This window comes from Protopterus annectens, chromosome 11.part0 (assembly GCF_019279795.1).
Source record: "Protopterus annectens isolate FY-2018-M chromosome 11.part0, PAN1.0, whole genome shotgun sequence".
Taxonomy (NCBI): domain Eukaryota; kingdom Metazoa; phylum Chordata; order Ceratodontiformes; family Protopteridae; genus Protopterus; species Protopterus annectens.
Window position 1 is genome coordinate 1381538665 of NC_056745.1, and position 17624 is coordinate 1381556288.

At 44.7% G+C, this 17624-nt stretch overlaps 1 protein-coding gene across 1 annotated transcript in view; it reads left to right on the top strand.

Moving 5' to 3' along the window:
• Window positions 1–17624, top strand: part of LOC122815078 (putative cation exchanger C521.04c) — a 1300764-nt gene that overhangs the window by 789467 nt on the left and 493673 nt on the right. The window contains exon 8 of the mRNA XM_044087322.1: window positions 15642–15827. Coding sequence (XP_043943257.1) covers window positions 15642–15827 — 186 coding nt within the window. The remainder of the gene's footprint in view (window positions 1–15641; window positions 15828–17624) is intronic.

A 17624-nucleotide genomic window follows, 5' to 3' on the forward strand; every position in this document is an offset into this window, starting at 1 on the left:
GTTAAAATCTTCTGATCTTTATCAATTTCTTCCCTCCTAAATTCCACAAGAATGCAGTCTGTTTTTAGACTTCTCTGAAGATCGATTATACATAACCATTTTTCTCATCTCATATCTCAGCTGCTGAGCCTCATCTTCCTCTAACCTTGGCATAATAGTCTTCCACAAATGTTTCCATTTGTGCTCTTAGGTTCATAGGTAGGTACTAGGCTATCTGCCCGAAGGCATTTATAAGCCTAGCTAGAATGTGTTGGCTTTTGCCGTCCCCTTAGATTAGTTCCCTGTGCCTCTGTCCAGCAGAGCCACTGAAGTGATCACCAGGGTAAATTGTTTCCCATTCACTCGTCAGGGTTTCTCTTGAGTGTTGGCGAGGAGCTCTGCCTAATGTGGATTGAAATCTTGTTCCAAAGCATGGGAAGTCTCTGGGACAGGAATCTATCCCTCCAGCATGTCCTATTTATTTTTGTGGTGAGATTTACATCCCTAGAGCGTGTGGCTCGAGGGGATAAGGTTTTCTTTAGGTGGACCATTTCCATCAATTCTGGGTTGGACATGGCCTTGTATGTCAGGCAGAGATCACCTCTGAGTAGGCAGTATGTAACAAAGTTCAGCTGGAGTTTCTTCATTCGAGCTGCATAGGACATCTGTTTGAGGCCAGTGATCCTCTTGGTGAGGTACTTCTGTGGTCTTTCCAGCTGTTGCAGGTGTCCTTGTAAGGTACATCCTAAATGGGGCGTTGTACTGTGTGATGGGTCTGAGTGATGAGTAGAGGGGCACAATTACCTCTCGATCTGGATGTGACCCCTTTTGTGATTAGGTGGGCCACATAGAAGGATTTTCTAACCACTTTGGCATTGTGATTATCAAAGGAGAGATTACAATCTACTTGGGTTCCCAGATCCCTTATTACGTCTTGTGTATTTAGAGGACTACCACCTATGTGGTAGTTTGTGGGTACTTTGTTTTTTCAAAGGGGATGGCTATGCACTTTGTCACTTAGCTTGAGGCCATGATTTTGACACCAGGTATCCATCTCGGACCCTTTTGGAGGATGTCTCTGTTAGCCAGAGTCAATTATAGGCCCTAGTTTGCAGTTGTCTGTAAACTTTGTCAGCCATAGTCCTCCCTGTGCTTGCCTGTACCTCTGAGAAGTATATGCCAAACAGGAGGGGTCCTAGGACTGAGCCCTGGGGAACGCCACTTGTAACCGGTTTAGTCGGACCTAGCTCCCGCAACTCTCACAATGTGGGTTCTGTCCGTGAGCCAGTTGGCAACCCATCTTGTGACGTAGGGGTTTATGTTCAGGCTGGTGATCTTGTTTATAATGCCAGAGTGGGGAGTGGTGTTGAAGGCCTTTGCGAGGTCTATGTAGGCTGTGTGTACCACAGTTCCCTCATCTAGCCTTGGTAATGGTGTCAAAGTATACCAGGTTTAGGAGGCATGATCTGCCCTTAAAGGCGAACTGGGTAAGGTCCAGTGTTTGGAGGTTCCCAATGTCTCTGCTAATGAATTCTGTGAGGTTGCGCTCTATAGGGCGATAGTTCCTGGGGTCTGTTGTGGCTCCACCTTTGTGGAGTGGAATAACCATTGCCGTGCGCCACTCTATGGGTACGTAGCCTGTGGAGAGGCAGAGTTTGAACAGTGTTTAGGTGAGGGGTTAGTTCGTCTTTGAGCTTGTGCAGGATGCAGCCTGGGACACCATCCAGTCCCATTGATGCTGTGTTTTTGACTTTGGAGAGGGCTGTTTTAATTCTGTTTTATACAGTTTCATAAAATTTCTGAAATCTCTCAAATCTCTACAGGATGCTTGGTTATTTTTCTTGTTAGGCTCCCCAAGTTTAACACATTCCACATTATGCTGCACAAGTCATTATGCTAAGTTTTTGTGCTGTGGAGTTGTAAAAGAATAGTTGCTTTAACAGCAGTCTTTCTAAATGTATGCATATCATCCAGATACTCCCTTGTTTTCTGTTCAGTACTCTGCATTTGCACCTCTTCTGTGGGATTCCCCTTCTGCAGTATTTTAACCTCTGTCAGCTCCTATAAGTAATTCCTTTTGCTCATTAACCATATTTTTCTATTTTATTTCTACTCTAATTTTAAGCTTCATTTTCATTCTGTCCCACTGACTAGCTATAACTTTTGAAGTTACTTCTGTTGTCCCTAATAACTCTGTAATAGTTTGCACTACCCTTTCCTGAAATTCCACTCTGAGGTAGGAAGTTCCACTGTCATTTTTACTTATCTTACTCTGCGATTTTATTTCTGTTTATTGATGCATGATTTGAAATAGTTATTGGATGTGTTAATTAAATCCAAGTGTTCCTGTAAAATAAACTTTCTAATCTAGACCAGTTATATCTTTGAATGTGTAAATTCTGTTCAAGTTCCTGTTACTGAATTCATATCTTGCATACCAAATATTTTCATAATTCAGAAATCCACCTTTTGTTAGATTTCCCCTTCTTGGTCCCCTTCATACATCCTCACTATTGCAAAATTCCAGTCCCACCTACAAGTAATATTTCCAGTTGAAAGCGGATTTCTCCCCATATTTTCTTAAGTTCCATAGTAGCAGTTTTTGGTCAAATATAAGTACATACCAGTATAATCCTCCCTTGCCAGTAGCCCCTTACTTACCCCTGTTTTCCTCTTCTCACTATTGGAGGCACTCTAGCATTTAGTTTAATGCATAGGTTTACAGAAGGTTACTAGGTTAATGGCTTTAGAGACCTTACAGACCTAGCCATATTTATCCAGAGTTGCCCCAGTTGTCTATGGTTAGGTGAGTGATGATCACAGAGGTAAGGGATCTATGGTAGTTGATACCAACTTCCTTTGTCCAGGACTGACATGGGCACAACCCCAAGAGTGAATTTGCAGTCACCCATCCATTGATCTAGGTTGTTTGAAGAGGGTCAGGGGAGGGGCTCTGTTTCTTGTTAATTGGAAGCTTGTTCCAGAGAAGTGGCATTTTCTGGGAGATGCATATATCTCTCAAGCATCACCTGTTCATGTCATAGGGTAGGTTAAGATCCCTGGAGTGAGAAACCCTTGTGCTGTTTGATTTATGAATGTGTAGCATTTCCATCAGGGCCTGGGCATACTGCCCTGTAAGCAAGACACAAGTCACCCCTTAGCAACCTGTCAGACAAAATACAGGAACTGGGCTTCTAGTCTTTCCTCAAGACTTTGTGTACCCTAATTTCTTGGTGAGAAATCTCTCTGGTCTTTCCAGTTGTTGCAGATGTCTGGTGGGGTACATGCAAAAGGGAGCATTATGCTCAGTTACTGGTCTGATGAGGACAGAGCATAATAGAATTATCCTTGGATCTAGTTGCAATGCCTTTACTTTTGAGATGTGCCACATCAAAGGATTTCCTTACTAATGTGGATCTGTGGTCAAAGTTCAGATTGCCATCAGCCTGAGTACCCAGATCACGTACCAGTGGGTCAATGCTTAAGGGGGGGTGCTGTCTTATGTAATTAGCACGGATGTCAGCTTTCCCAAAGGGAATAATATTTTTTTTCTGCATTTAGCTTTAATCTGGTTTTGGATCATTTGTCTCTGTTAACCTTGTCTGCAGTATATTAACATAATTGGGGGCCTCGATTGCTCCCATTTTGCAGTCCTCAGCAAACTTGGTCAGCCACAGGCCGTCCAAGTCGCCTGGACTTCTGAGAAATTCCGAACAGTAAGGGGCCCAGCGCAGAACCCATTGGTTACAACTCTGACTGGTCTTTTACTAGAGGCGAAGTCTCTGCCTTTGACAATGTGTGTCCTGTTGGTGAGCCAGTTTGCTATCAATGTGGTAATGTGAAGGTCAATTCCCATTTGGGGCAGTTTCTCTAACACCAGAGTGGGTGATTGTATCAAATGCATTGACTAGATCAAGATAGGTGGTATGCACCTATATTGATATAGCCAATGCATTTGATGAGATCAAGGTAGGTGGTATGCACTGTCCTTCCCTTGTCCAGAGCCTTGATGACCTTTTGAAGAAGCCAACTATGTTTAGCAGATATGATCTACCTTTAATGAATTTGAACTGGGTTGTGTCCAGAGTTTGGAGATTACCTCTGTCATTAAGAAGGTCCATAATGATTCTTTCCATAGCCTTGCAGATGAGGCTAGTTACGCTTATGGGCCTGTAATTCCCAGGGTTGGTTGATGGATCCCCCTTTGTACAGAAGGATTACTGTTGCTGTCCTCCATGCTACTGGAACATGACCAGTTTGCAGGCTGTGATTAAACAGGGGTCGAAGTAGGTCTGCTAGGTCATGTTTTAAGTTGTTTAAAAGACAGCCTGGGATGTTCTCGGCCCATTGATGCTGTGCTTTTGGCCTTGGAGCGCACCAAGATGACATGCTCTCCTGAGATAATTGGGTGAGGAATGGTGGCAGTTATACTTTGGAGGATGACTGGAGGGGGACAGGGGATGATTGTTCCAAATTTGTCAGCTAGCAGGTTAGCTTTTACCTCTGGTTGGGTATGGGTGGTGCCATACACAACCAGTTCAGCGGATAGCTGGGTATTCCCTTTTAGATTATGGACAGTTAAAAAATGCCTTGTGACTGGCTAGGGAGGCTAATTTATGCTATGTAATTGGCTTTGGAGGACTTGACAAGATCACTAATTTGTTTGAGGGGGATTTCTTCCTCTGGGACAGTTCCCTTTTGTTCTTGGGCATTAGTTTCTTTATCTTGTATAGCTCTTTGTACTAGGGGTCCACCGGGGTGGCTTGTTTTTTGTTTTTGCAAGACCTGGTTTTAATTCTGTTAGGTACAGCCAATTTTATACAACTGCTTAAGTGGTTATACAGGTCATTGGTGTACACCTCTGCAGAGGAGCCCATGTTTGCATTTGAGGGGGCTTTGAAACTTGTGCCATCACTTGGTTGGAAGTAATTTGTCTCTGAAATTAAGCGTTTTTGAGCTTGATGGGGTATCTGGTCTTCGTTACATCAAACAAATCTGATTTATGGTCCGATCTTACCAGGGAGGACATTACTTTTGGTGTGGGGGTGCAGTGCTCTCCCATGTTGGTGAATACTATGTCCAGGACATTTGAGTCAGTTGAGTGTGCTGACTAGCTGTTCAAAGCATTTGCATTGATGAAGTCCAGGAACCTCTGAACCAGCCTGTTTGTGGCCGTGTACATTTCCCAGTCAATGGTAGGATAATTAAAATCGCCGGTGAGTAAGGTGTTGGACTATACGGCTAGTGACTAAGTCCAGTCTAGTAAGCTTTTCCTGTTTTTGGTGGGGGCTTTGCCTATAGTTGGACATGGAGTAGCTGGAGAGAATCAAACTGTTTGACTAGTCTCAAAGTGAACTTATCCTTGAAGACGAATACACTTCCTCCTCTGGTTCTTTCACTCTGTGGTCTGTGTATGTGAAGCATTGTAGCCCATACTCTGCTGGGGTGCTTTCTGTGCCTTTGAACAATGTCTCAGTGCCTGCACAGATGTCTGCTCTTTCCAAAGTGAGGAGTGCTTCCAGGGAGTGCAGTTTCTTGTTTAGACTCCTAGCACTAAGCAGCAGTACCTTCAGTTTATCTCTAGAATTTTATGTTGGGAGGTTGGTTATTTTGACACTGCTTAAAAAGCCTAGAGGAAATGGGTGCAGACCATCTCTGGCAAAGCAGCATGGACTTTCTACCATGTCTTTCCAAGCTGACAGATTTTGGATCTCCTTGGACTGCAGACAGAAGCTAAGCCAATTTAGTCGATCGTATTTTGTTTGTATTGTCATCTTCCTTGTAGAATGTAGAATTCTGCTTAACACTAGGCATATACATGCCCGTGACGCAATCTGAGAATTCAGTCTCGTCTGTCTCCTTATAGTCCAGTGCGATAGTCTCAAGTCATTCATCTCTGCATAGATTGACCAAGTCATACCTGTAGTTGTGGTTGAGAGCTTGAGAGACTTGACAGACCCTGGCACCTGACAGGCAGCTAACTGTAAACTGCTTCTTATACAGCCTGATGAGGGGAACATCTTTGTCTCACAGTGGAGTCACCTATGACCAATGCAATAGGTTTTGTGGTGGTTCACCTTATGGGCTTATTTGTTGACACTTGTGTGTGTTGTGGTTTTATGCATTGTGTACAAGTGGTTTCTGTTTTAGGCCTCTGATCTTTTAGTAAGTTACTAGTGAGTGCCTTCATATATGTGGGTTTGTCTTTTCCTTATTTAGTGTGGGAAATGTGTGTGCTTGACAACCTGTTTGGCATTCAGTATGTCTGTGAGAGGCTTGCCTCAAATTTCATAGTGCAGCATCTCTCACTTGAAGTACTTTGTTTCAGGAGTACATGGTTGTCAGTATACGGGAGACAGTTGCTATTTTGCTTCAGGATGCTCATTTCTTTCAGGCTGGCCAGAGATATGAAGGAGAAACCGCCCATCTGTGATAGTAGGCTCTTATTGCAGGTTTTATTAGGAAGGGTATGGGGTCATTTCACAGGACTAGGCTGGTAATGCTAGTTCTACAAGAGGAACCTATACTTTGTGTAAGCTAAGGTTGATCAATAAGGCAAAGTTGCTCAGTGCACAACTGAGCTGCTGCTAGATAAGCAGAAAAGCATAGAAGGGTTTCACTGACTGCTGTTTAGGGAGAAACTGAGCTTGCTAGGCTTTTGTGTCTATACAGGGCACAGCTAACTGCCACTGCACAAAGAGCAGCACCATGCAAATGTGAGACTTAAATACAAGCAAAGTGAAACATGTTTTAAGCCAACTACTAATCAAGAAAGCATGCAATAAGCCTTCCACCAACAATCCCCAACTCGCAGGTTAGATCAGCACTTCTGCCACAAGGGTGCGGAAAAACACCTTACTGTAGAACAGCTGATTTGGAGCCCAAGTTTAACAAGACTACACAAGACAACACAAACTACATACAACTAACAGTTACAATGTAATACAGTGCAATTAACTACTTACAGCAGCAGCAGACAGTACAGTAACAGTGTAAGAGAAGTGCGAAAAAAAAAAAAAACTCTGAACCCTTTTGTGTTTCCCAACTCGGATAACCCAGGTTGAACACCTGCCACTAGGTGAATAACCCAACCCACCCATCGCCGTAAGTAGCACAAGTAACAAAAAAACTGAGGGTGATGCTACTTAGTGCCAGAAGTCCAAACCTCAAAATGCATGCACTCGAGGCACTCCTCAGTATGGAGAAAATCGGTATATGTGCAGTAACAGAAACCTGATTTAAGGCTGCAGAGAGCACCCCAACACTACCAGGCTGCAACTCATACCATATATTTCGGCCACAAATCCCGGATCGAAATACAAAAGAGGGGCATATCCATATTCATCAAGGATACCCACACCTCCAGGTTAGTGGCACAGCCCGATGCTTCAGAGATCATCCATGTGCAACTAGCAATGGGCAAAACTGCAGTTCAAATTGTAGCTTGCTACAGATCACCCACCATGTCTCAGGACCCCCATTCTGCATTTCTTGAAACACTGGGAAATGTAAAGGTCCTACCAAACACCTTGATATTGGGTGATTTCAATTACCCAAACATTAACTGGGGGAACTACTCAAGTACTAACTCCCTTTCCCGACATTTCCTAGAATTTATAAATTCAAACTCCCTGGATCAACTAGTCAACACCCCCACCCACCATAGGTGATAGTATATTGGACCTGGTTATCACCAACCTGGGCGACTGGCGTTCCAAACACTAAGATCAACCCCCTCGCTGGTTAGATCTGACCATAAACTAATCACTCTTGATATCCATTCCTCCCCCACCCCCATTCAAGGAAACCACCGTGAAAAACTTTTCAAAAGCAAATTTCATGTTACTTAAGACAGAGGTGGAAAGTTTCAAAGCCCCCATGCTGAAGGATAATGCTGCAAAATCCTTTATTAATGCACTCTACAGGCACCTACAAGAATGCATGGATCTTAGTTATCCCAAGCTAAACTAAGACTCACTCCTCCAAGAAAAGGAAACCAGTCTGGTGGACCCCTGCCATAAACAAGCTATACAATAGGAGGAAACTAGAACAGAAGGCAGGTTCAGTACTAACTTTAACCCCCTCTCACCCCCTAAAGAGCCCATCTGTATACCAGAAGAATGCAAAGTTCCTGTAATCACGGCTGCACAGGTAAAAACCACACTCCCCAAAGCCAAGAACACAGCATCCATGGGACCAGACAACATCTCAGGCTGCGTTCTACACGAACTACAGAATGAACTGGCACCCCACCTAAGTACCATGTTCAATCATAGCATCACCTCAGGCTTTGTGCCTGCTGAATGGTGCATAGCAAAGGTTACCCCACTCCACAAGGGGAGGAGCCACCACGGACCCCCGGGAACTACCACCCCATTAGCCTGACTAGCCTAATCTGCAAGGCCATGGAACGCATTATCATGGAACTTATAAACAAAGACATTGGTAATCTCCAAACTCTGGACCCCACCCATTTCGGGTTTGTAAAAGGCAGATCATGTCTCCTAAACTTGTTAAACTTCTTTGAAGCAGTCACCAAAGCCGTAGACCAGAGTAAGGTGGTTCACACAGCCTATCTAGATCTTGCCAAGGCTTTTGACACCATCCTCCACTCTGGAATTATAGAAAAACTCCCTAAACTAGGTATAAATCCCTATGTCACAAGATGGGTTGCCAACTGGCTCACTGACAGAACCCACACTGAAAGTAGCAGACTCCAAATCCGACTTCAAACAAGTGGAGTACCACAGGGTTCAGTCCTGGGTCCTTTCCTGTTGGCCTGTACTTCAGAGAAGTAGATACCAAACACAGAAGGTCTTTGGCTAATGAAGTTTGCAGATGACTGCAAACTAGGAGCCATAATCCTTTATAAATGCGTTCTATGGACACCTACAGGAATGTATGGATCGTGCCATCCCAAATAAAACCAAGACTCACTCCTCCAAAGGCAGGAGACCTGTCTGGTGGACCCCGGCCATAAATAAGCTATACAACAAAAGGAGAAAGCTACTACATGATGGAGCAAAATCCCAAAAAGGGAAGGCATCTCTGATCAGTACTAGCAAGAAGCTACGATCCCGCATAAAATCATCTAAGGCCAGCTTTGAAAGAAAAATTGCACAAGACACTAAAGACAATCACAAGGCCGCCTTTAGTTGTCAGGAACCTGGGGGGCAACTCCCAGATATGCTCTGCAAAATAAAAAATACACTGAACCCACAGACATTGCCAACATCCTGGCAGACAGGTTCAGTGCAAATTTCTTCCCCCCCATCCCAACAGTGTGTAGCCTCCCAGACATCACAGATGAACAGGTGAGAGCTGCCCTCTCCAAATCAAAAAACACAGCATCAATGGGACTGGACGGTGTCCCGGGCTGCGTCTTACACGAGCTACAAGAAGAACTTAACCCTCACATAAATTCACTGTTCAAACTCAGCCTTACTACAGGATATGTACCCAAGATGGCGTACTGCAACAGTGGTCCCGCTCCACAAGGGAGGTGCCACAACAGACCCCGGAAACTATTGCCCTATATAAGCCTGACTAGCCTGGTCAGCAAAGCTATGGAGCGTATCATCATGGAACTCATAAACAATAACATCGGGAACCTGCAGACCCTGGATCCTACCCAGTTCGGCTTTAAGGTCAGATCTTGCCTCTTAAACCTAGTCGACTTCTTTGAAACGGTTACCAGGGCCATAGACTAAGGGAAGGTAGTCCACACAGCCTACCTGGACCTCGCAAAAGCCTTTGACACAATACCCCACTCAGGCATCATAAATAAACTCACCAGCTTAAATATCAACCCCTATGTCACAAGATGGGTTGCAAACTGGCTCAGTGATAGAACCCACATGGTCAGAATTGCAGGTGCCTTGTCAGACTCTAAACCAGTGAAGTGGCGTCCCACAAGGTTCAGTCCTGGGACCTCTCTTGTTGGGTATTTATTTCTGAGGTACAGGGAAATACGGGAGGACTTTGGCTGACCAAGTTCGCAGATGACTGCAAACTGGGGGCCATAATAGACTCTCCGGCTGACACAAGCATCCTCCAAAAGGGTCTCGGAGACCTATAACTGGTGCCAGAGCCATGGCCTGAAGCTAAATGCTAAAAAATGCGTAGTCATCCCCTTTGGGAAAAACAAAGTGCCCCCAGATTACCACATAGGAGGTAATCCATTAAGTACAGAGGAAATAATTGGGGATTTGGGGACCCAAGTAGATAGTAATCTCTCCTTTGACAATCATGTTGCCAAAGTGGTTAGAAAGACCTTCTATATAGCCCACCTTGTCACGAAAGGTTTCACATCTAGATCGAGAGGTCATTGTACCCCTATATTCATCACTCATCAGGCCCATAATTGAGTACAATGCCCCATTTGGGATGTATCTTACCCGACACCTGCAGCAACTGGAAAGACCCCAAAAGTACCTCACCAAGAGGACCAAGGGATTCAAACAGATGCCCTATGCAGTTAGGCTAAAGAAACTCCAGCTCTACTCAGTTGCTGCTTACTGCCTACTCAGAGGCGATCTGTGCCTGACATATAAAGCCATGTCCAACCCAGAATTAATGGACATGCTCCACCTCAGGAAATCCAAATCCCTTAGAGCTACACGCTCCAGAGACTTAAACCTCAGCACAGAAATAAATAGGACATGCTGGAGGGACATTCATATCCCAGAGTCTCCCTTCACTCTGGAACAGAATCCCAGTCTAAGTTAGGCAGAGCCCCTCACTGACCCTCTTCAGGAGAAATCTTGACGAGTGGATGGGAGATCATAAGTTTACCCCTGGGATCTCTTCTGGGTCCCTGCTAGACAGAGGCACAATAAACTAACCATAAAATGGCCATCTTCTGTGACCTGCTATTCAAAGGCACACCTACAAATCTAAAAGGGTGGCGAAAGCCAAACACACACTGGCTAGGCTTATAAATGCCCTAGGGCAGATAGCCTAGTATCAACCTATGAACCTATAATTGAAACTCCTAACGATGTGGACATCCTGCAAAAGGGCCTCACGGAGACAGATGCCTAGTGTCAAAACCATGGCCTCAAGCTCAGTGCCAAAAAGTGCGTTGTCATCCCCTTTGGTAAAAACTCTGTACCCATGAACTACAACATAGGCCGTAGTATTCTGAACACCAAAAGTGTGATAAGAGACCTTGGGACACAGGTGGACAGTAGTGTCTCCTTTGATAATCACATTGCCACAGTAGTCAGGAAATCCTACATGGCACACCTCATCACAAAAGGTTTCTCATCCAGAAAGAGGTCCTTGTTCCCTTCTACTCATCACTCAGACCCATTATAGAGTACAACGCCCCTTTTGGTATGTACCTCACAAGACATCTAAAACAACTGGAAAGGCTGCAGAAATACTTCACAAAGAGTATTACCAGCCTCAAACAGATGCCCTACGCAGACAGTCTCAAACTCCAGCTTTACTCCGTCGCATATCGCCTACTCAGAGGTGATCCCTACCTAACATACAAAGCTATGCCAAACCCGGAGCTGTTGGGCATGCTCCACTTAAAGAAATCCCAATCCCTCCGAGCTACATGCTCTAGGGACCTAAACCTTGTCACCACAATAAACAACATGTCGGAGGGATAGATTCCTGTCCCAGAGACTTCCCATACTCTGGAATAAACTACCTATCTATATCAAAGCTCATTAGCACTCTTCAAGAAAAATCTTGATTGGATGGGAAATAGGAAATTCACCCCAGGGATCAACTCTGTGGCTCTGATAGACAGTGGCACAGGAAAATAATTTTCTTGGGTGGCAAAAGCCAGGGTGCCTTTTTGGCTGGGCTTGTATAGGCCCCAGGGCCGATAGCCTAGTACCTACCTATGAACCTATAAAAGTAAAATCCCAAGAAGGGAAGACGCCTCTGATCAGTATCAGCAAGAAACTGCTATGCCTCAGTCATCCAAGGCTAGCTTTAAAAGAAAAATTGCTAAGGACTCCAGAGATTACCACAAGGCATTCTTTAGATATGTCAAGAATCTCTAAGTGGCAGTTCTCAGATCTGCTCAGAGTTAGTGCAGAATGGCACAAAATACACTGAACTGACCGATATTGCCAACATCCTGGCAGACAGTTTCAGTGCAAGCTTCACCCCCAAAAGTGCCCATAACCATACCAGAAGAATGTAGTGCCCCTGTAATCAGACATTCAGGTTGAAACTGCCCTCTCCAAACCCAAAAACAGCATCAGTGGGACCGGACGGTGTCCCAGGCTGCGTCCTACACAAGCTCAAAGATCAACTAACCCCTCACCTAAACACACAGTTCAAACTCTGCCTCTCCACAGGCTACATGCCCATAGAGTGGCGCACAGCAACGGTTATTCCGCTCCACAAAGGTGGAGCCACAACAGACCCCAGGACCTATTGCCCTATAAGCCTGATTAACTTGGTCTGCAAGGCTATGGAGTGCGTAATCATGGATCTCATTAATGGAGACATTGGGAACCTCCAAACACTGGACCCTACCCACTTCGGTTTTAAGGGCAGATCATGCCTCCTAAACCTGGTGGACGACTGAGACCATTACCAAGGCTATAGACAAGGGAAAGGTGGTCCACGCAGCCCACCTAGACCTTGCAAAGGCCTTTGACACCATTTTGGTATTGTAGACAAGCTCACCAGCCTGAACATGAACCCCTACGTCATGAGATGGATTGCCAACTTGGCTCATGGACAGAACCCAAACGGTAAGAGTTGCAGGAGCTAGGTCTGACTCTCTAAACTGGTTACAAGTGGCGTCCCCCAGGGCTCATCCTAGGACCCCTCCTGTTTGGCATATCCTTCTCAGAGGTACAGGCAAGCACAGGACTATGGCTGACAAAGTCTGCAGACGACTGCAAGCTAGGGGCTATAATTGGCTCTCCGGCTGACGCAGGCATCCTCCAAAAGGGTCTCGCTGAGAAAGATGCCTGGTTTCAAAACCATGGCCTCAAGCTAAATGCCAAAAAGTGCATAGTCATCCCCTTTGGAAAAATCAAAGTACCCACAAACTACCGCATAGGTGGTAGTCCCCTAAATACGGTAGATGTAATAAGGGATCTGGGGACCCAAGCAGATAGTAATCTCTCCTTTGATCACATTAAGTGGTTAGAAAGTCCTGTGGCTCACCCAATCACAAAAGGGTTTGCATCCAAATCAAGAGGTCATTGTGCCACTCTACTCATCAGACCTTTCATAGAGTACAACACCCCATTCGGGATGTACCTTACAAGACACCTGCAACAGCTGCAAAGACCACAGAAGTACCTCACCAAGAGGATCACTGGCCTCAAACAGATGCCCTATGCAGCTCAACTGAAGAAACTCCAGCTGTACTATGTTGCATACCGCCTACTCAGAGGTGATCTCTGCCTGACATAAGGTCATGTCCAACCCAGAATTGATAGACATGCTCCACCTAAAGAAAACCATATCCCCTCGAGCCACACGTTTTAGGGATCTAAACCTCACCACAAAAATAGGACGTGCTGGAGGGATAGATTCCTGTCCCAGAGACTTCCCATGCTTTGGAGCAAGATTCCAATCTTCATTAGGCAGAGCTCCTCATTAACTCCAGGAGAAACCTTGAAAAGTGGATGGGAAACAAAGTTTACCCCAGGGATCACTTCAATGGCTCTGCTAGACAGAGGCATAGGGAACTAATCTAAGGGGCGGCGAAACCACACATTCTGGCTAGGCTTATAAATGCCTTCGGGCAGATAGCCTAGTACCTACCTATGAACCTATAATGTAAAAACACAGTAAAGGAGTGTCCAGAGTGAAATGCTACCACAGAATTGGATATGGATACAGCAGTGTACTTTAGTCGCACTTTTGTAAGCTGTTTATTCAATAAAAAGTGCCTCACTTTGTATAAATGAGTTAAGAGCCACTCAATTTTACAAAATTTATAAAGGCACTAAAAACAAGATAAGCTGATTAACAAGCCCTCTAGCCAATAAAACTGCAGAAAGCGTTTCCCCAGCCTAAACAGACCAGGCTACGTCCCAGTGCAGTAGAAGGAAATTCCAGTGATCTCTTGATGTAGAAACAAGTGCTTGCTGGAGTGTAAAAATGCACTACATTATCTTACTTTATCCAACAGCTAGCCAGATAATGAATTCAAGGTAAAGTACATCAGTAGAACAGGCAATGAGTTGGCAAAAGGCACTTTTTCAATGCAAGTACAAGGAAAAGCCGGTCTAATATATTAGAACTTTCTAAACTTCGAATCCCATATGTTCAACATATGACCGAAGTTTGAATATATAATAAAAAAATCCTTACCTTAACGGTGCAGGCAAGGGGGTAAACCCCCCTGCACCCCCCTACTTAAATATGCCAACCCCGAGATCGTACTTCAGTGCAGAAAGGGGAAATTCTCCCATTCTGCACCGAACAGCGCCATTACATTTAACCTTTGAACGCTTGAAATTTCGATCATATGGTGTCGACCATATGCCATTCAAAATTTCAAGCTTTCATGGTTCTAATGGGAACTCTGAAAAGGAAATAAACTGGGATAGCAACAACAGTGTAGAAAGGGTGGAGCTTAAGCTCCACTTAAAAGTATGTGTGGCAGCTTAAAATTACCAGGTTTAAAAGGCAGATCAACAAAGAGGTGGGTGGGAAAACTATCAGGGGATCAGCAGCAATATTTTTGATTTAAGCAGCCTTGAAATCTTTTCAGAAACACAGACCCAGAAACTGTGTGCATTTAAGTATGGTATGCTTCCTGCATTTGGTCAAAATGCATAATCTGTTCTGTGCAGTCGTTCTGCTTTATTTCCCTCAAAACAATTGAAAGATGTAGCTTTACCCAGTGACCTTTAGGAAATCTAATTATTTTTTGTAGCATAAGAGTCCACTGAGCCCCAAGATTGTCCATATGGTTTCAGCAGTTCAGTACATGTTGGGAAAGTTTCATTTTGTTAACGAAATATGAATCCATGTTACTGTTGCAGAAAAATTGTTTAGGACCTTTACATTTTGTAGTTCTTAAATTTGCTGCTATTCCATTGTTGGAGAAAATAATGCTACATTAAGTCCATGTAGTGACCATACCATTTACTAAGGTAAGTGCCCCCAAGGGCCAGAAATTAGGGTGGTTTCATGCAAGACTGTAGAAGGCCTGTAAAGGGGGGGATGAGAATAGTCAAAATAGATTCATAGGTTCATAGATCAGTACAAAGCTAGCTGCCCTTCCGAGCCATTTTAAGCTTAGCCAATTATCCCTTGGGAGACTAAAACCCTGCACCTTGTGTTTGTAAGGCAAACACCTTAACCATTAGGCCACCCTCCCAAACCTGTTTTCCTTGTAATTTTTTTGCCAGTTCTCTGTAGTGCATGCAGATCCTGAGCACCTCAGTGATCCTCTGAGAACTGCAGCAAGAGAGCATGTTTATTTTTTTGTGGAACACTGCACATGTGACATGAGCTGAAATTTATCAAGCAGAAATCTTGAGACAGAAATCCACTTCTGTAATCATGCATTGAAGACGTACTTTTGGTAAAGAGAAGGTTCTCTTGGTCTGATGCTGGATAATGGGCAGAAATGCTTGGTGGTTTGACAAGATATCTGTTATGGATGTTTCCTGAACTGGCTTTTTGTGATGAATCTAATTTTAAAATTTCTCTTTAAACAGAGGCGTTTCAGCACTTACTTGTGGCTCTTGCTGGCATATCCAGTTCTAACTGTTGTCCATACTGTGGCTTGTGTTCTGTCTTGGTCCATGATGTTTTCCATACCTGTTGCCAAAATAAATGCACGAATGATACGAACTGTGCTTCTGATGTCTCCTGAACAGGTGGTAGTGCAGCAGCCACGGAGGGTAAGAAATAGTCTATACTAGCAAGACTGATCATTTATTTCAAAATCAGCTGTTTTTATCTGAAGTACTGCTTCACTGTTTGGAGCACTTGTGTGTTAATTAAATGTAATTGTGGTACTTATAACCAATGTTGCATGATGTACACCTGCTACATACATTTACTTGAATGTGACTATGACCGTGGTAAATGTGGATTTTGGAGGTAATGTGCTGTTCACTTGAGCTGATCAGATGGCTGAAATGACGTGACCTGATGTCATTTTCATTCGTTCCTTACTCTGTGGATTTTGGATCTGACTCTGCCGCTTTCAAAGCTCAAGATTTGATGATCAAGCTCCTCCTCTCCATCCCATAATATGTATGATCTCATTTGCCACTCAGTGAAGCATCAGGACTGTGTTGCTCCACTGTTAGCATTCTGTAAGTCTGCTTCTGTCATTTCCTTTTGTCGCTTTTCCTTCCTCTCCTCTCACTTCCAACTCTTAAATATATAGTTACATAAAGCCTCTTTTAAAGTCAAGTTTTGCGGGTTTCTTCTGCGTCTGGTCTCTCTTCTTCCTTTCGCTTTCCTTTCTTTATCCTATCTTCTGGTGTATCGTGGCTGAAAAGCCAGGTAAACCCTTGAGGTTTAAATACACTTCCTGTGGGCATAAGATTCCCTTGTTTGATGTCCACAGGAAGTACATTTACTGTGTTAGGTCCTGGTCACCTAGACAGTTCATGTGAGGTGTGGCGGTTTTAATCCACGTGCTCTAGTAGACTACTACAAGTTGGTTTTGAAGGACTTACTTTCCCCCCTTCCACTCCCTCTGCACCCTCCACTTCAGAGGCTCAAACCCCCACTAGAAAGAACAAGGAGGCCAGGGAACACACAGCATTCCCCTGAGTGCTGCTCCTCGGAGCTGAGGATGTTGGATCCAGTGGTGGTGGTACCCACACCCTCAGCTGTCTGTACTGTGTCCTCTGAGCACTCCTCCCAAGGATGCCTCACCCAAACCAGTGTCCAGACCACCTTCCACATCCTCCTCCATCAGGTCTACCTGGAGTTTGTCTGAACACAAGGTAGATTGAGACAATTTCTCAAGGAGTAGATTCAGATGGGGAAATGCTGGCCCCACCCCCTTCTGGATCTGTGAGCAGACATTCCTCTCCTTCCCATGGCTTCTCTGATTTGACCTTATTTGGAATTGTCAGGTCCAGTGGCACAGAGAACCAAGATGTCTGATCTGAGTGTGGCTTCCAGTTAGTCTGTTTACCTGTTCTGGGGCCCAGTGCTTCTTGGAGCTGTAGCTTAGATGGCTATTGTGGGGATTTGACTTCAACTCTGATTTTTTCGGAGTTGTTACTTCCCCTCTGAGCCTTGGCATTTGATAGCTGTTCTCAGACTCCTCTCTCTGAGTGGAGGGTGGTGGAGATTTGAGAGAAGTCTTTTCTGATGGCTTTGGCTCTGGAGTTACAACTCTTGGATCCTCAGTCCATCTGCCTTCGAGGTGGTGGAGAGGGCCCTCTCCCAGCCTAGGGGATTCCCGGTTCTCCCACCATTGTACCCCCCCCCCAGTCCCCATAGTCTGTCCTTGAGGTTCCTCATCTTCCACTGGGACAGTCTGTGCTTCAAAGTCCCCATCCTCTTCCCACTGTGGAACCCCATTTTTACTCCAACACCTCCCTGGCATGGAAGGATCCTAACACTGTAGACCCCATACCTAAGTGGGCTGATAAGATCTTAAGTGCTCTGGAGAAAACCCACTGGACTAAAGGGATCCTGGTAGACATCATGGTTGTTGCGGCAGCCACCAG